The sequence below is a fragment of the Ranitomeya imitator genome, chromosome 6, assembly GCF_032444005.1.
Source record: "Ranitomeya imitator isolate aRanImi1 chromosome 6, aRanImi1.pri, whole genome shotgun sequence".
In the NCBI taxonomy this organism is placed as follows: Eukaryota; Metazoa; Chordata; class Amphibia; order Anura; family Dendrobatidae; genus Ranitomeya; species Ranitomeya imitator.
Genome location: NC_091287.1, coordinates 572,748,782 through 572,768,572, shown reverse-complemented (window position 1 = coordinate 572,768,572; position 19,791 = coordinate 572,748,782). Strand labels below are relative to the sequence as shown.

The 19,791-nt window shown below is 58.4% G+C and overlaps 1 protein-coding gene across 1 annotated transcript in view; it reads left to right on the top strand.

The window, feature by feature from the left end:
- Nucleotides 1–3,864: 3,864 nt before the first annotated feature.
- CFAP20 (cilia and flagella associated protein 20) overlaps nucleotides 3,865–19,791 on the top strand; it is a 38,441-nt gene continuing 22,514 nt past the window's right edge. The window contains exon 1 of the mRNA XM_069732136.1: nucleotides 3,865–4,069. Coding sequence (XP_069588237.1) covers nucleotides 3,986–4,069 — 84 coding nt within the window. The 5' untranslated portion in view covers nucleotides 3,865–3,985. The remainder of the gene's footprint in view (nucleotides 4,070–19,791) is intronic.

Here is a 19,791-nt window from a genome sequence, read left to right as displayed (position 1 = left end):
TACACTACCCACAGGTGAAGCGGGGTCCCCAGGGGTCCTATGTTGTGTGGTCAAGATAATGGTATGTGCCGATGAATTAATTTTAGGAGACAAGCTGTAAGTCTTTACCTGGTTTACTGCAGATGGTAGGCCACAGTCCAGGGTACCAGGCACGGGTGATGGTGGTCCGGCCGACTCAGAGACAATGGAGGATTCCCTTGTTCCAGTAGAGGTCTGTGAGCCTTTCCAACTAGCGCCGTTAAAGGTGAGGTCCCTGTTGCCTGAAGCTTCCTGCAGAGTTCTCTATTGACCCTGTCTTAAGACAGGTACCTGAATGACGGGCAACTTGAACCTTTTTACAGGGATTCTATCATGCCCCGGGCTCATCAGGTGCAGCTGCAACTCAGGTGTGGTGTGGGCCAATCACATAAAGTTCTTAGTCCTCCGGTTCTGCCAAATGTCATACAGTTCCACTAAGGCTTCGGGCTCCCGGTTCCTGGCTGCTGCGCTCTGGCTCAGAGGGTGTCATTCTGCTGTTCCCCTCTAAGCCCTGTTCCTCTCCTTTGCTCTTTCCCTTCCGGCTACTCCACATCCAACACCTCAGGTCTTCGTCCTTCCAGAGGCTGCAGCTCCCTCGTGGTTGCCAGGCCTCTCTGTCTGCACTCAGTTCCAGACTTCCTTCTACTTCAGTGTCTCGCTCAGACTGTTCTAACTCCTCCTCCAGGTCAGGATACATAAAGCCTAGAGAAGATCCCCTGACTCCGGGTGCTGAGCTCCCCCTCCTGGCCTGGATTCAGAATGTGTTGCATGTGTGTGCCTTACCTGGTGAAGAGAACTCCATTGCCTCTGAGCATGACATTACCTTCCCTGAAGGAAAAGCAACATCACTGCAGCAACCGGTCACCTGGGGTGCTGCAAATACAAGGCACACCAGCCTAATAGGACTCGTCCGCATCCTGGGAAATATATATCCACCCTCGCATATGATCCCCCTCCCTGCCTCACATATCCCCCTCTGTTCAAACTTGGGTTGAACACATGTCGCCATACAGGGGGGTCGTGGCAGGGCATCCACATTTCCCTGCGATTTCCCCACCTGATGTTCAATGGTGAAATTAAAATTCTGCAGGGATAGAAACCATCTGGTGACCCGATCATTCCTCTCCTTGGCATTCCTCATCCATACCAAGGGTGAATGATCTGTCACCAAACAAAATGGTTGATCAAGCAAATAATAGCGTAGGAACTCCAAGTTCCACTTTATGGCAAGGCACTTCTTCTCCACTACGCTATCATTTTTCTCGGCCGGGGTGAGTTTGCTACTTAGGTGTCATGGTTCGCCGAGCTTGTGGGAAAAGGTAGGTCTAGGGTTAATCTGGATGGGGTGCAGTGGACCCAATTAGAGGTGCAGTAATACTGATGAGCCAGCCAGCCGCTTGGTACACCAGAGCACAGGAGATACAGTCACACATAGGAGATGCAGAGCATCCGGCTGACTGCTTATTAATGACGCCCATACTCTAAGTCTGTGTACACACGTTGCGGATTGGTGTGCGGATTTCTCCACACCGTTTTTGAAAAAATCACTGCGTTTTACCTACGGATTTCCTGCTATTTTTGTGCGGATTTCACCTGCGTTTTACCACCTGCAGATTCCTATTGTGGAGCAGGTGTAAACCGCTGCGGAATCAGCACAAAGAATTGACATGCTGCAGAAAATACAGCGCAGCGTTTCCGCACCATCTGCACAGCACATTTGGTTTTCCATAGGTTTACATGGAAAACAGCTGTGAATCGGCAGCGCCAATCCGCAACGTGTGCACAGACCCTTAGATCGGGCGGGCTGCCCAGTGCGGACTAAAATGCATCCTGTGTGCACAGTGTACCGAGCCATCTGGGCCCAACTGAACCCTGAAAATATCAAAAAACACATAGCAATAGCCCCTTTCACACATCAGTTTTTTGCTATCAGTCGCAATCCGTCAAATTGTGAAAAAAAAAACAAACAGATCCGGCGACTGATGCCGTCCCCGGTGACGGTCACTATGATCCAGTCCCCAGCAACGGTCTCTATAGTCCGGTCCCCAGTGATGGTTGCTATGGTCCAGTCCCTGGTGATGGTTGCTTTGTTGTGGTCCCCGGTGACGGTCGCTATGGTCCGGTCCTCAGTGACGGTCGCTATGGTCCGGTCCCCGGTGACGGTCGCTATGGTCCCGTCCCCAGTGACGGTCGCTATGGTCCCGTCCCCGGTGACAGTCGCTATGGTCCCGTCCCCGATGACGGTCGCTATGGTCCCGTCCCCGGTGACGGTCGCTATGGTCCGGTCCCTGGTTACGGTCGCTATGGTCCGGTCCCTGGTGACGGTTACTATGGTCCGGACCCTGGTGACGGTTGCTATGGTCCGGTCCCCGGTGACAGTCGCTATGGTCTGGTCCCCGGTGATGGTCGCTATGGTTCGGTCCCCTGGTGACAGTTATATGCTCTGGTCCCTGATGATGGTCGCTATGGTCCGGTCCCTGGTGACGGTTGCTATGGTCCGGTCCCTGGTGACGGTTGCTATGGTCCAGTCCCCAGTAACGGTCTCTATAGTCCGGTCCCCAGTGATGGTCACTATGGTCCCGTCCCCGGTGACGGTCGCTATGGTCCGGTCCCTGGTGACGGTCGCTATGGTCCGGCCCCTGGTGACGGTCGCTATGGTCCGGTCCCCGGTGACGGTCGCTATGGTCCCGTCCCCCGGTCGCTATGGTCCGGTCCCTGGTGACGGTTGCTATGGTCCGGTCCCTGGTGACGGTTGCTATGGTCCAGTCCCCAGTAACGGTCTCTATAGTCCCGTCCCCCGGTCGCTATGGTCCGGTCCCTGGTGATGGTCGCTATGGTCCCGTCCCCGGTGACGGTCGCTATGGTCCGGTCCCTGGTGACGGTCGCTATGGTCCGCCCCTGGTGACGGTCGCTATGGTCCCGTCCCCGGTGACGGTCGCTATGGTCCGGTCCCCGGTGACGGTCGCTATGGTCCGGTCCCCGGTGACGGTCGCTATGGTCCCGTCCCCGGTCGCTATGGTCCGGTCCCTGGTTACGGTCGCTATGGTCCGGTCCCTGGTGACGGTTACTATGGTCCGGTCCCTGGTGACGGTTGCTATGGTATGGTCCCCGGTGACAGTCGCTATGGTCCGGTCCCCGGTGATGGTCGCTATGATCTGGTCCCCGTGATGGTCGCTATGGTCCAGTCCCTGATGATGGTTGCTATGGTCCGGTCCCTGGTGATGGTTGCTATGGTCTGGTGCCCGGTGATGGTCGCTATGGTCCGGTCTCCGGTGATGGGCGCTATGGTCTGGTCCCCGGTGATGGTTACTATAGTCCGGTCCCCGGTGACGGTTGCTATGGTCCGGTCCCTGGTGACGGTTGCTATGGTCCGGTCCCCGGTGATGGTCGCTATGGTCCAGCCCCCGGTGACGGTCGCTATGATCTGGTCCCCGTGATGGTCGCTATGGTCCAGTCCCTGGTGACAGTTGCTATAGTCCAGCCCCCAGTGACGGTTGCTATGGTCCGGCCCCCGGTGACGGTCGCTATGGTCCGGTCCCTGGTGACAGTTGCTATAGTCCAGCCCCCAGTGACGGTCGCTATGGTCTGGTCCCCGGTGACGGTCGCTATGGTCCGGTCCCTGGTGACGGTCGCTATGGTCCGGTCCCTGGTGACGGTTGCTATGGACCTCCCGCCCCTTCTCTTCAGTGGTCAGCAGAGTTCCCGGCCTCCTCATCACGCTCAGGCACTGCCAGCACCAAACATGGCGGCCGCTGCGCTCTTGGCCCCGCCTATTCCGGTCATGTGACGCGGGCGGGTCTCCAGGAGACGGAACTGTGTACTGATAAACACAAGCGCGGCAGTGGGCGGGGCCTGCTGTCATGGCTACGATAAGGGACGGAGGAGGCGTCACCCCGGCAACCGCGGCCTAGTGACGTTATAGCAACGCGGCTGCTGCGGAGGAGACGGGCAGAGCGGAGGCAGCACCATGTTCAAGAACACGTTCCAGTCCGGCTTCCTGTCCATCCTGTACAGCATCGGCAGCAAACCCCTGCAGATCTGGGACAAGAAGGTGAGGAGGAGGAGGAGGAGGGTCCGGTGCTATAAAGTGTGTGCGGTGCTATCCCCCCCCCCCCCCAGAGAGTCCGGTGCTATCCCCCCCCTCCCCCCAGAGAGTCCGGTGCTATCCCCCCCCCAGAGAGTCCGGTGCTATCCTCCCCCCCCCCCTATCCCCCCAGAGAGTCCGGTGCTATCCTCCCCCCCCCCCCTATCCCCCCAGATAGACCGGTGCTATCCCCCCCCCAGAGAGTCCGGTGCTATCCCCCCCCCCAGAGAGTCCGGTGCTATCCCCCCCCCCAGAGAGTCCGGTGCTATCCCCCCCCCCAGAGAGTCCGGTGCTATCCTCCCCCCCCCCCCCCTATCCCCCCAGAGAGACCGGTGCCATCCCCCTCCAGAGAGTCCGGTGCTATCCTCCCCCCCCCCCTATCCCCCCAGAGAGTCCGGTGCTATCCCCCCCCCAGAGAGTCCGGTGCTATCCTCCCCCCCCCCCCCCCTATCCCCCCAGAGAGTCCGGTGCTATCCTCCCCCCCCCCCCTATCCCCCCAGAGAGACCGGTGCTATCCCCCCCCAGAGAGTCCGGTGCTATCCTCCCCCCCCCCCCTATCCCCCCAGAGAGTCCGGTGCTATCCTCCCCCCCCCCTATCCCCCCAGAGAGACCGGTGCTATCCCCCCCCCAGAGAGTCCGGTGCTATCCCCCCCCCATCCCCCCAGAGAGTCCGGTGCTATCCTCCCCCCCCCCCATCCCCCCAGAGAGTCCGGTGCTATCCTCCCCCCCCCCTATCCCCCCAGAGAGACCGGTGCTATCCCCCCCCCAGAGAGTCCGGTGCTATCCCCCCCCCATCCCCCCAGAGAGTCCGGTGCTATCCTCCCCCCCCCCCCATCCCCCCAGAGAGTCCGGTGCTATCCTCCCCCCCCCCTATCCCCCCAGAGAGTCCGGTGCTATCCCCCCCCAGAGAGTCCGGTGCTATCCCCCCCCCCAGAGAGTCCGGTGCTATCCCCCCCCCCCCAGAGAGTCCGGTGCTATCCTCCCCCCCCCCTATCCCCCCAGAGAGACCGGTGCTATCCCCCTCCAGAGAGTCCGGTGCTATCCTCCCCCCCCCTATCCCCCCAGAGAGTCCGGTGCTATCCCCCCCCCAGAGAGTCCGGTGCTATCCTCCCCCCCCCCTATCCCCCCAGAGAGTCCGGTGCTATCCTCCCCCCCCCCCTATCCCCCCAGAGAGACCGGTGCTATCCCCCCCCAGAGAGTCCGGTGCTATCCTCCCCCCCCCTATCCCCCCAGAGAGTCCGGTGCTATCCTCCCCCCCCCCCTATCCCCCCAGAGAGACCGGTGCTATCCCCCCCCCAGAGAGTCCGGTGCTATCCCCCCCCCATCCCCCCAGAGAGTCCGGTGCTATCCTCCCCCCCCCCCTATCCCCCCAGAGAGTCCGGTGCTATCCTCCCCCCCCCCCCTATCCCCCCAGAGAGTCCGGTGCTATCCCCCCCCAGAGAGTCCGGTGCTATCCTCCCCCCCCCCTATCCCCCCAGAGAGTCCGGTGCTATCCCCCCCCCATCCCCCCAGAGAGTCCGGTGCTATCCTCCCCCCCCCCCATCCCCCCAGAGAGTCCGGTGCTATCCTCCCCCCCCCCTATCCCCCCAGAGAGTCCGGTGCTATCCCCCCCCAGAGAGTCCGGTGCTATCCCCCCCCCCAGAGAGTCCGGTGCTATCCCCCCCCCCCCCCCCTATCCCCCCAGAGAGTCCGGTGCTATCCCCCCCCAGAGAGTCCGGTGCTATCCCCCCCCCCAGAGAGTCCGGTGCTATCCCCCCCCCCCCCCTATCCCCCCAGAGAGTCCGGTGCTATCCCCCCCCAGAGAGTCCGGTGCTATCCCCCCCCCCAGAGAGTCCGGTGCTATCCCCCCCCCCAGAGAGTCCGGTGCTATCCCCCCCCCCCCCCCTATCCCCCCAGAGAGACCGGTGCTATCCCCCCCCAGAGAGTCCGGTGCTATCCTCCCCCCCCCCCCCCCTATCCCCCCAGAGAGTCCGGTGCTATCCTCCCCCCCCCCTATCCCCCCAGAGAGACCGGTGCTATCCCCCCCCCAGAGAGTCCGGTGCTATCCCCCCCCCATCCCCCCAGAGAGTCCGGTGCTATCCTCCCCCCCCCCCATCCCCCCAGAGAGTCCGGTGCTATCCTCCCCCCCCCCCTATCCCCCCAGAGAGACCGGTGCTATCCCCCCCCCAGAGTCCGGTGCTATCCCCCCCCCATCCCCCCAGAGAGTCCGGTGCTATCCTCCCCCCCCCCCATCCCCCCAGAGAGTCCGGTGCTATCCTCCCCCCCCCCTATCCCCCCAGAGAGTCCGGTGCTATCCCCCCCCAGAGAGTCCGGTGCTATCCCCCCCCCCCAGAGAGTCCGGTGCTATCCCCCCCCCCCCAGAGAGTCCGGTGCTATCCTCCCCCCCCCCTATCCCCCCAGAGAGACCGGTGCTATCCCCCTCCAGAGAGTCCGGTGCTATCCTCCCCCCCCCTATCCCCCCAGAGAGTCCGGTGCTATCCCCCCCCCAGAGAGTCCGGTGCTATCCTCCCCCCCCCCTATCCCCCCAGAGAGTCCGGTGCTATCCTCCCCCCCCCCCTATCCCCCCAGAGAGACCGGTGCTATCCCCCCCCAGAGAGTCCGGTGCTATCCTCCCCCCCCCCTATCCCCCCAGAGAGTCCGGTGCTATCCTCCCCCCCCCCCTATCCCCCCAGAGAGACCGGTGCTATCCCCCCCCCAGAGAGTCCGGTGCTATCCCCCCCCCATCCCCCCAGAGAGTCCGGTGCTATCCTCCCCCCCCCCTATCCCCCCAGAGAGTCCGGTGCTATCCTCCCCCCCCCCCCTATCCCCCCAGAGAGTCCGGTGCTATCCCCCCCCAGAGAGTCCGGTGCTATCCTCCCCCCCCCCCCCATCCCCCCAGAGAGTCCGGTGCTATCCTCCCCCCCCCCCTATCCCCCCAGAGAGTCCGGTGCTATCCCCCCCCCCCATCCCCCCAGAGAGTCCGGTGCTATCCCCCCCCCCCAGAGAGTCCGGTGCTATCCTCCCCCCCCCCATCCCCCCAGAGAGTCCGGTGCTATCCCCCCCCCCAGAGAGTCCGGTGCTATCCTCCCCCCCCCTATCCCCCCAGAGAGTCCGGTGCTATCCCCCCCCCCCCAGAGAGACCGGTGCTATCCCCCCCCAGAGAGACCGGTGCTATCCCCCCCCCCCAGAGTGTCCGGTGCTATCCCCCCCCCCCCCCGCAGAGTGTCCGGTGCTATCCCCCCCCAGAGTGTCCGGCGCTATCCCCCCCCCCCCAGAGAGTCCGGTGCTATCCCCCCCCCAGAGAGTCCGGTGCTATCCCCCCCCCCCAGAGAGTCCGGTGCTATCCCCCCCCCAGAGAGTCCGGTGCTATCCTTCCCCCCCCCATCCCCCCAGAGAGTCCGGTGCTAAACTCCCCCCCCCCTATCCCCCCAGAGAGACCGGTGCTATCCTCCCCCCCCCCCATCCCCCCAGAGAGACCGGTGCTATCCCCCCCCCCAGAGAGTCCGGTGCTATCCCCCCCAGAGAGTCCGGTGCTATCCTCCCCCCCCCCTATCCCCCCAGAGAGTCCGGTGCTATCCTCCCCCCCCCCCCATCCCCCCAGAGAGACCGGTGCTATCCCCCCCAGAGAGTCCGGTGCTATCCCCCCCAGAGAGTCCGGTGCTATCCCCCCCCCCCCCCAGAGAGTCCGGTGCTATCCCCCCCCAGAGAGTCCGGTGCTATCCCCCCCCAGAGAGTCCGGTGCTATCCCCCCCCAGAGAGTCCGGTGCTATCCCCCCCCCAGAGAGTCCGGTGCTATCCCCCCCCCCAGAGAGTCCGGTGCTATCCCCCCCCAGAGAGTCCGGTGCTATCCCCCCCCAGAGAGTCCGGTGCTATCCCCCCCCCAGAGAGTCCGGTGCTATCCCCCCCCCCAGAGAGTCCGGTGCTATCCTCCCCCCCCCTATCCCCCCAGAGAGTCCGGTGCTATCCTCCCCCCCCCCCCCTATCCCCCCAGAGAGTCCGGTGCTATCCCCCCCCAGAGAGTCCGGTGCTATCCTCCCCCCCCCCCATCCCCCCAGAGAGTCCGGTGCTATCCCCCCCCAGAGAGTCCGGTGCTATCCCCCCCCCCATCCCCCCAGAGAGTCCGGTGCTATCCCCCCCCCAGAGAGTCCGGTGCTATCCTCCCCCCCCCCCCCATCCCCCCAGAGAGACCGGTGCTATCCCCCCCCCAGAGAGTCCGGTGCTATCCCCCCCCCCCAGAGAGTCCGGTGCTATCCTCCCCCCCCCTATCCCCCCAGAGAGTCCGGTGCTATCCCCCCCCCCAGAGAGTCCGGTGCTATCCCCCCCCCCCCAGAGAGACCGGTGCTATCCCCCCCCCAGAGAGACCGGTGCTATCCCCCCCCCCCCAGAGTGTCCGGTGCTATCCCCCCCCCCCCCCGCAGAGTGTCCGGTGCTATCCCCCCCCAGAGTGTCCCGCGCTATCCCCCCCCCCCCCAGAGAGTCCGGTGCTATCCCCCCCCCCCCAGAGAGTCCGGTGCTATCCCCCCCCCCAGAGAGTCCGGTGCTATCCCCCCCCCCCAGAGAGTCCGGTGCTATCCCCCCCCCCCAGAGAGTCCGGTGCTATCCCCCCCCCCCAGAGAGTCCGGTGCTATCCCCCCCCCCCAGAGAGTCCGGTGCTATCCCCCCCCAGAGAGTCCGGTGCTATCCCCCCCCAGAGAGTCCGGTGCTATCCCCCCCCAGAGAGTCCGGTGCTATCCCCCCCAGAGAGTCCGGTGCTATCCCCCCCCCAGAGAGTCCGGTGCTATCCCCCCCCCCCAGAGAGTCCGGTGCTATCCCCCCCCCCCCCAGAGAGTCCGGTGCTATCCCCCCCCCCAGAGAGTCCGGTGCTATCCCCCCCCCCCCAGAGAGTCCGGTGCTATCCCCCCCCCCCCAGAGAGTCCGGTGCTATCCCCCCCCAGAGAGTCCGGTGCTATCCCCCCCCCAGAGAGTCCGGTGCTATCCCCCCCCAGAGAGTCCGGTGCTATCCCCCCCAGAGAGTCCGGTGCTATCCCCCCCCAGAGAGTCCGGTGCTATTCCCCCCCCCCCCCAGAGAGTCCGGTGCTATCCCCCCAGAGAGTCCGGTGCTATCCCCCCCCAGAGAGTCCGCTGCTATCCCCCCCCAGAGAGTCCGGTGCTACCCCCCCCCCCCCCCCGAGAGTACGGTGCCATCCCCCCCCCCAGAGAGTCCGCTGCTATTCCCCCCCCCCCCCCCCAGAGTGTCCGGTGCTATCCCCCCCCAGAGTGTCCGGTGCTATCCCCCCCCCAGAGTGTCCGGTGCTATCCCCCCCCAGAGTGTCCGGTGCTATCCCCCCCCAGAGAGTCCGGTGCTATACCCCCCCCCCCCCCAGAGTGTCCGGTGTTATCCCTCCCCCCAGAGAGTCCGGTGCTGTCCCCCCCCAGAGAGTCCGGTGCTACCCCCCCCCAGAGAGTCCGGTGCTGTCCTCTCCCCCCCCCATCCCCCCAGAGTGTCCGGTGCTATCCCCCCCCAGAGAGTCCGGTGCTATACCCCCCCCCCCCAGAGTGTCCGGTGTTATCCCTCCCCCCAGAGTGTCCGCTGCTATCCCCCCCAGAGAGTCCGGTGCTACCCCCCCCCCCCCCCCCGAGAGTACGGTGCCATCCCCCCCCCCCCAGAGAGTCCGGTGCTATCCCCCCCCCCCAGAGAGTCCGGTGCTATCCCCCCCCAGAGTGTCCGGTGCTATCCCCCCCCAGAGAGTCCGGTGCTATACCCCCCCCCCCCCAGAGTGTCCGGTGCTATCCCTTCCCCCCAGAGAGTCCGGTGCTGTCCCCCCCCCAGAGAGTCCGGTGCTATCCCCCCCCAGAGAGTCCGGTGCTGTCCTCTCCCCCCCCCCCCCCCGAGAGTCCGCTGCCATCCTCCCCCCCCCCCCCAGAGAGTCCGGTGCTATCCTCCCCCCCCCCAGAGAGTCCGGTGCTATCCTCCCCCCCCCCCCACCCGAGAGTCCGGTGCTATCCTCCCCCCCCCCCCCCCCCAGAGAGTCCGGTGCTATGCTCCCCCCCCCCCCCCAGAGAGTCCACTGCCATCCCCCCCCAGAGAGTCCGCTGCTATCCCCCCCCCCCCAGAGTGTCCGCTGCTATCCCCCCCCCCCAGAGTGTCTGGTGCTATCCAACCCCCCCCCCCCCCCCCAGAGAGTCTGGTGCTATCTTTTCTCCCCCAGCGTGGCCGCTGCTATCCCTCCCCTCCCCCCCCCAGAGTGTCCGGTGCTATCCCCCCCCCCCCCAGAGTGTCCGGTGCTATCCCCCCCCCCCCAGAGTGTCCGGTGCTATCCCCCCCCAGAGAGTCCGGTGCTATCCCCCCCCGGAGAGTCCGGTGCTATCCCCCCCCAGAGAGTCCGCTGCTATCCCCCCCCAGAGAGTCCGGTGCTACCCCCCCCCCCCCCCAGAGAGTCCGGTGCTACCCCCCCCCCCCCCCCCGAGAGTACGGTGCCATCCCCCCCCCCCAGAGAGTCCGCTGCTATCCCCCCCCCCCAGAGAGAACGGTGCTATCCCCCCCCCCCAGAGAGTCCGGTGCTATCCCCCCCCCAGAGTGTCCGCTGCTCTACCCCTCCCCCAGAGTGTCTGGTGCTATCCCCCCCCCAGAGTCCAGTCCCCATGTATAATGTACACGTCCCCTATAGCTGTATGGTGAAGCTTTCACGTTGCATTTCTGTACAGTGTGAATTGTGATCTTTAGAATGGATTCACTCGTGTTTGGCGCCTATAGATGTGCAGTGTGACTCCATGTATCATCTATATGGCCCCTATATACCGTGCCTTGTGAAAGTATTCACCCCCCTGGAACTTTCCAACGTTTCCCCACATATCAGGCTTCAAACATAAAGATACAAATGTAAATTTCTGGTGAAGAATCAACAACAAGTGGAACACAATTGTGAACTTGAATGAAATTTGTTTATTTTACTTTTTTATGGAAATTCAAAACCTGAACAGTTGGGCGTGTAATATTATTCGGCCCCTTTCCTTTCAGTGCAGAAGTTCATTGTGGATCTCTGAATGATCCAATGTCGTCCTAAATGCCTAATGATGATAAATATAATCCACCTGTGTGTGATCGAGTCTCCGTATAATGCACCTGCTCTGTGATAGTCTCAGGGGTCTGTGTGAAGACCAAGGAACACAACAGGCAGCTCCGTGATACTGTGGTGGAGAAGGTTAAAGCCGGATTTGGACACAAAATGATTTCCAAAACTTTAAACATCCCAGTGAGCACTGTGCAAGCGATCACATTGAAATGGAAGGAGTATCATACCACTACAAATCTACCAAGACCCGGCCGTCCCTCTAAACTTTCATCTCAAGCAAGGAGAAAACTGATCAGAGATGAAGCCAAGAGGCCGATGATCCCTCTGGATGAACTGCAGAGATCTACAGCTGAGGTGGGACAGTCTGTCCATAGGACAACAATCAGTCGCACACTGCACAAATCTGGCCTCTATGGAAGAGTGGCAAGAAGAAAGCCATTTCTCAAAGATATCCATAAACAACAAGCCACCTGGGAGACACCAAACATGTGGAAGAAGGTGCTCTGGTCAGATGAAACCAAAATCAAACCTTTCGGCAACAATGCCAAACGATATGTTTGGCATAAAGGCAACACAGCTCATCACCCTGAAAACACCATCCCCACTGTCAAACATGGTGGTGGCAGCATCATGGTTTGGGCCTGCTTTTCTTCACCAGGGACAGAGAAGATGGATAAAATCAGGGCCGGCATCAGCACCCGGCACAGCGGGCAAATGCCGGGGCCCTGGGGAGAGGGGGGGGCCCACTCACGCTGTCATAGATACAGCTGGGAGAGCAGAGCAGGAGATAACATGCTCTCTCCCCCCACAAAGTCACTGCTGGCTGCCTTCTCTTAACCCCTATGTGCCAGCTCTGACACAAGCATCTTCTCACTCAGTCAGTGCAGCCAGGCAGGCACACATAGGGGTTAACAGAAGGCAGCCAGTGTGACATTGTGGGATGAGAGAGCAAGTTCTCTGCTCTCCCCCCTGGGTGGCTGCAGACAGTGCTGAAGTTTATCAGGCAGATCCCGGAGGAGCTCCGTCCTACCAGTGCCTGAGTGAGTGCTATGGTATCCAGCAGTGGTTGCAGTTGTGGCTCAGTCTGCTGCTCTCTGTCTCCGCTGCCTAAAAATGTGGGTGATGTCTGGAGGAGCAGCTGGTGGGGTGCAGCCTGTAGCCACCCAGCTCTCCCAGAATACATGCATGCTGCACCAAACCTGCACCAGTGGGGTAGGAAGAAGCTTAACCCCTTCCCATCTGTATGAAGGTTATTGCTGAACCTTAAAGATAACAATCCGACCCGCATAAATGGGGTTAACCAGATGCCAGGAGGAAGGGGAGCTGCTGCCATGTGGGCTGTACGTTGGGGCCCTGTGGCCCCAGGCTGGTGACTGGAGGGACTCTGCCCAGTGCTGGCATGTGGGTGATTTCTGCTCCGGAGTCTCAGCTTCTCTCCTCCACATCACACTGTGCAGTCACAGCAACATTGGTTGTGTCTGTCCAGGTCCCAGCAGCTGCCACTGCTCCCACCACGGATATGGCATCACTTAACCCTTCCCCTGCAGCCACCGGCAACAAATCCACATTATTCCTTGATTAAATCAGGTTCCAACCCAATAGAGGAGCAGACATTTCCTGCTGCCATTAGGGTCCGGGAGGGGGTGACATTGGCTGCCCTGCTACTCTGTAGTGGGGGGTGACAAGTGTAACATGGGGTAACGATGATGGAGAAATGCACAGGATAATAGTGAGAGCGACAGAGGGCAGTGTATGGTATGGAGCAGTCAGGGGGTGGGCTGCAGGATCCCCCCATACTGTACATGACTGCTCGGGACAGGGAGGCGTTTAATGAGCTTCTAATGGCGGGGCACTAATTGGGTCATTAGGGTTTGTGGAAAGGATTCAGCATCAGGTCCCTCATTAATGCCCGAGCCGCCTGTTACTTTGTAGCACAGATCTGTTGGGGCCGCAAAACCAAACAACGTTGTTTATGTAGAAAAGTCTTTGTTTCATAGAAAAACTCAAAACAGAAAAGCACCTCTCCTGTATATATACACTGCACAGCACCTTTCCTCCTGTATATATACACTGCACAGCACCTTTCCTCCTGTATATATACACTGCACAGCACCTCTCCTGTATATATACACTGCACAGCACCTTTCCTCCTGTATATATACACTGCACAGTACCGCTCCTCCTGTATATATACACTGCACAGCACCTCTCCTGTATATATACACTGCACAGCACCTTTCCTCCTGTATATATACACTGCACAGCACCTTTCCTCCTGTATATATACACTGCACAGCACCTCTCCTGTATATATACACTGCACAGCACCTTTCCTCCTGTATATATACACTGCACAGCACCTCTCCTGTATATACACTGCACAGCACCTTTCCTCCTGTATATATACACTGCAGAATCTACAATAGCTGTCACTCATGTAAGAAGTGAAATCTGGCATTGTACTATACATTTCTCTGCCGTATCTGTGCATCATAAATCGGGGTATGTGTTAAAGGGGGGGGGGGGGGGGCCCACTGAGACTCTTTCGCCCGGGGCCCTCGAAAACCTGGAGCCGGCCCTGGATAAAATTGATGGGAAGATGGATGGAGCCAAATACAGGACCGTTCTTGAAGAAAACCTGTTGGAGTCTGCAAAAGGCCTGAGACTGGGACGGAGATTTGTCTTCCAACAAGACAATGATCCCAAACATAAAGCAAAATCTACAATGGAATGGTTCACAAATAAACGTACCCAGGTGTTAGAATGGCCAAGTCACAGTCCAGACCTCAATCCAATGGAGAATCTGTGTAAAGAGCTGAAAACTGCTGTTCACAAACGGTCTCCATCAAACCTCACTGAGCTCGAGCTGTTTGCCGGGAAGAACGGGCGAGAATTTCAGTCTCTCGATGTACAAAACTGATAGACCCCAAGCGACTTGTAATCGCAGCAAAAGGGGCGCAACAAAGTATTAAGTTACAGGGGCCGAATAATATTGTACGTCCCACTTTTCAGGTTTTGAATTTCCACAAAAATCTAAAATAACCAATAAATTTTGTTCAACTTCACAATTGTGTTCCACTTGTTGATTCTTCACCAAAAATTTACATTTGGAATCTTTATGTTTGAAGCCTGATATGTGGGAAAAGGTGGAAAAGTTCCAGGGGGCTGAATACTTTCGCAAGGCACTGTATGTGCAGTGATGTCCCCTCGTGTATAATCTATACGGCCCCATAGATGTGCAGTGACGTCCCCTCGTGTATAATCTACATGGCCCCTATAGATGTGCAGTGATGTCCCCTCGTGTATAATCTACATGGCCCCTATAGATGTGCAGTGATGTCCCCTCGTGTATAATCTACATGGCCCCTATAGATGTGCAGTGATGTCCCCTCGTGTATAATCTACATGGCCCCTATAGATGTGCAGTGACGTCCCCTCGTGTATAATCTACATGGCCCCTATAGATGTGCAGTGATGTCCCCTGTGTATGATGTATACGGCCCCCATAGATGTGCAGTGATGTCCCCCTTGTGTATGATGTATACGGCCCCCATAGATGTGCAGTGATGTCCCTTTGTGTATGATGTATGCGGCCCCCATAGATGTGCAGTGATGTCCCCCATGTATAATCTATACGGCCCCATAGATGTGCAGTGACGTCCCACATGTATGATGTATGCGGCCCCATAGATGTGCAGTGATGTCCCCCATGTATGATGTATACAGCCCCCATAGATGTGCAGTGATGTATACGGCCCCCATAGATGTGCAGTTACGTCCCCCATGTATGATGTATACAGCCCCCATAGATGTGCAGTGACGTCCCCCATGTATGATGTATACGGCCCCCATAGATGTGCAGTGATGTCCCCTGTGTATGATGTATGCGGCCCCCATAGATGTGCAGTGATGTCCCTTTGTGTATGATGTATGCGGCCCCCATAGATGTGCAGTGATGTCCCCTGTGTATGATGTGTGCGGCCCCCATAGATGTGCAGTGATGTCCCCTGTGTATGATGTATGCGGCCCCCATAGATGTGCAGTGATGTCCCCCTTGTGTATGATGTATGCGGCCCCCATAGATGTGCAGTGATGTCCCTTTGTGTATGATGTATACGGCCCCCATAGATGTGCAGTGATGTCCCCCGTGTATGATGTATGCGGCCCCCATAGATGTGCAGTGATGTCCCCCGTGTATGATGTATACGGCCCCCATGGATGTGCAGTGATGTCCCCCTTGTGTATGATGTATACGGCCCCCATAGATGTGCAGTGATGTCCCCCGTGTATGATGTATGCGGCCCCCATAGATGTGCAGTGATGTCCCTTTGTGTATGATGTATGCGGCCCCCATAGATGTGCAGTGATGTCCCCCGTGTATGATGTATACGGCCCCCATGGATGTGCAGTGATGTCCCCCTTGTGTATGATGTATACGGCCCCCATAGATGTGCAGTGATGTCCCCTGTGTATGATGTATACGGCCCCCATAGATGTGCAGTGATGTCCCCCTTGTGTATGATGTATACGGCCCCCATAGATGTGCAGTGATGTCCCCCGTGTATGATGTATGCGGCCCCCATAGATGTGCAGTGATGTCCCCTGTGTATGATGTATGCGGCCCCCATAGATGTGCAGTGATGTCCCCTCGTGTATGATGTATGCGGCCCCCATAGATGTGCAGTGATGTCCCCCATGTATGATGTATACGGCCCCCATAGATGTGCAGTGATGTCCCCCGTGTATGATGTATGCGGCCCCCATAGATGTGCAGTGATGTCCCCCGTGTATGATGTATGCGGCCCCTATAGATGTGCAGTGATGTCCCTCGTGTATGATGTATGCGGCCCCCATAGATGTGCAGTGATGTCCCCTTGTGTATGATGTATGCGGCCCCCATAGATGTGCAGTGATGTCCCCCGTGTATGATGTATACGGCCCCCATAGATGTGCAGTGATGTCCCCCGTGTATGATGTATGCGGCCCCCATAGATGTGCAGTGATGTCCCCTCGTGTATGATGTATGCGGCCCCCATGGATGTGCAGTGATGTCCCCTTGTGTATGATGTATACGGCCCCCATGGATGTGCAGTGACGTCCCCTTGTGTATAATCTATACGGCCCCCATAGATGTGCAGTGATGTCCCCCATGTATGATGTATACGGCCCCCATAGATGTGCAGTGATGTCCCCCGTGTATGATGTATGCAGCCCCCATAGATGTGCAGTGAGGTCCCCCGTGTATGATGTATACGGCCCCCATAGATGTGCAGTGATGTCCCCCGTGTATGATGTATACGGCCCCCATGGATGTGCAGTGATGTCCCCCGTGTATGATGTATACGGCCCCCATAGATGTGCAGTGATGTCCCCCTTGTGTATGATGTATGTGGCCCCCATAGATGTGCAGTGATGTCCCCCGTGTATGATGTATGCGGCCCCCATAGATGTGCAGTGATGTCCCCCTTGTGTATGATGTATGTGGCCCCCATAGATGTGCAGTGATGTCCCCCGTGTATGATGTATGCGGCCCCCATAGATGTGCAGTGATGTCCCCCGTGTATGATGTATACGGCCCCCATAGATGTGCAGTGATGTCCCCCTTGTGTATGATGTATGTGGCCCCCATAGATGTGCAGTGATGTCCCCTCGTGTATGATGTATGCGGCCCCCATGGATGTGCAGTGATGTCCCCTTGTGTATGATGTATACGGCCCCCATGGATGTGCAGTGATGTCCCCTCGTGTATGTTGTATGCGGCCCCCATAGATGTGCAGTGATGTCCCCTCGTGTATGATGTATACGGCCCCCATAGATGTGCAGTGATGTCCCCCTTGTGTATGATGTATGTGGCCCCCATAGATGTGCAGTGATGTCCCCTCGTGTATGATGTATGCGGCCCCCATGGATGTGCAGTGATGTCCCCTTGTGTATGATGTATACGGCCCCCATGGATGTGCAGTGATGTCCCCTCGTGTATGTTGTATGCGGCCCCCATAGATGTGCAGTGATGTCCCCCGTGTATGATGTATGCGGCCCCCATGGATGTGCAGTGATGTCCCCCGTGTATGATGTATACGGCCCCCATAGATGTGCAGTGATGTCCCCCGTGTATGATGTATGCGGCCCCCATAGATGTGCAGTGATGTCCCCCGTGTATGATGTATACGGCCCCCATAGATGTGCAGTGATGTCCCCCTTGTGTATGATGTATGTGGCCCCCATAGATGTGCAGTGATGTCCCCTCGTGTATGATGTATGCGGCCCCCATGGATGTGCAGTGATGTCCCCTTGTGTATGATGTATACGGCCCCCATGGATGTGCAGTGATGTCCCCTCGTGTATGTTGTATGCGGCCCCCATAGATGTGCAGTGATGTCCCCCGTGTATGATGTATGCGGCCCCCATGGATGTGCAGTGATGTCCCCCGTGTATGATGTATACGGCCCCCATAGATGTGCAGTGATGTCCCCCGTGTATGATGTATGCGGCCCCCATAGATGTGCAGTGATGTCCCCCGTGTATGATGTATGCGGCCCCCATAGATGTGCAGTGAGGTCCCCCGTGTATGATGTATACGGCCCCCATAGATGTGCAGTGATGTCCCCCGTGTATGATGTATACGGCCCCCATGGATGTGCAGTGATGTCCCCCGTGTATGATGTATGCGGCCCCCATAGATGTGCAGTGATGTCCCCCGTGTATGATGTATGCAGCCCCCATAGATGTGCAGTGATGTCCCCCGTGTATGATGTATGCGGCCCCCATAGATGTGCAGTGAGGTCCTCCGTGTATGATGTATACGGCCCCCATAGATGTGCAGTGATGTCCCCTGTGTATGATGTATACGGCCCCCATAGATGTGCAGTGATGTCCCCCGTGTATGATGTATACGGCCCCCATAGATGTGCAGTGATGTCCCCCGTGTATGATGTATACGGCCCCCATGGATGTGCAGTGATGTCCCCCGTGTATGATGTATACGGCCCCCATAGATGTGCAGTGATGTCCCCCGTGTATGATGTATACGGCCCCCATAGATGTGCAGTGATGTCCCCCTTGTGTATGATGTATGTGGCCCCCATAGATGTGCAGTGATGTCCCCCGTGTATGATGTATGCGGCCCCCATAGATGTGCAGGGATGTCCCCCGTGTATGATGTATGCGGCCCCCATAGATGTGCAGTGAGGTCCCCTCGTGTATGATGTATGCGGCCCCCATAGATGTGCAGTGATGTCCCCTGTGTATGATGTATGCGGACCCCATAGATGTGCAGTGATGTCCCCCATGTATGATGTATGCGGCCCCCATGGTTGTGCAGTGACGTCCCCCGTGTATAATAATAATAATAATTTTATTTATATAGCGCCAACATATTCCGTAGCGCTTTACAAATTATAGAGGGGACTTGTACAGACAATAGACATTACAGCATAACAGAAATACAGTTCAAAACAGATACCAGGAGGAGTGAGGGCCCTGCTGCTCGCAAGCTACAAACTATGAGGAAAAGGGGAGACACGAGAGGTGGATGGTAACAATTGCTTTAGTTATTCGGACCGGCCATAGTGTAAGGCTCGGGTGTTCATGTAAAGCTGCATGAACCAGTTACCTGCCTAAGTATGTAGCAGTACAGACACAGAGGGCTAATACTGCATAAAGTGTATGAGAACATGATGCGAGGAACCTTTTTTTTTTTTTTTTTTTTTATTTTTTTTTTTTTATTATAAATAGGCCTGATGTATACGGCCCCCATAGATGTGCAGTGATGTCCCCCTTGTGTATATACGACCCCTATAGATGTGCAGTGATGTCCCCTTGTGTATATACGACCCCTATAGATGTGCAGTGATGTCCCCTCGTGTATGTTGTATGCGGCCCCCATAGATGTGCAGTGATGTCCCCTCGTGTATGATGTATGCGGCCCCCATAGATGTGCAGTGATGTCCCCTCGTGTATGATGTATGCGGACCCCATAGATGTGCAGTGATGTCCCCCTTGTGTATGATGTATACGGCCCCCATAGATGTGCAGTGATGTCCCCTCGTGTATGATGTATACGGCCCCCATAGATGTGCAGTGATGTCCCCCTTGTGTATGATGTATACGGCCCCCATAGATGTGCAGTGATGTCCCCCGTGTATGATGTATGCGGCCCCCATAGATGTGCAGTGATGTCCCCCGTGTATGATGTATACGGCCCCCATAGATGTGCAGTGATGTCCCCTCGTGTATGATGTATACGGCCCCCATAGATGTGCAGTGATGTCCCCTCGTGTATGATGTATGCGGCCCCCATAGATGTGCAGTGATGTCCCCCGTGTATGATGTATACGGCCCCCATAGATGTGCAGTGATGTCCCCCTTGTGTATGATGTATACGGCCCCCATAGATGTGCAGTGATGTCCCCCGTGTATGATGTATGCGGCCCCCATAGATGTGCAGTGATGTCCCCCGTGTATGATGTATGCGGCCCCCATAGATGTGCAGTGATGTCCCCCGTGTATGATGTATGCGGCCCCCATAGATGTGCAGTGATGTCCCCTCGTGTATGATGTATGCGGCCCCCATAGATGTGCAGTGATGTCCCCCATGTATGATGTATACGGCCCCCATAGATGTGCAGTGATGTCCCCTCGTGTATGATGTATGCGGCC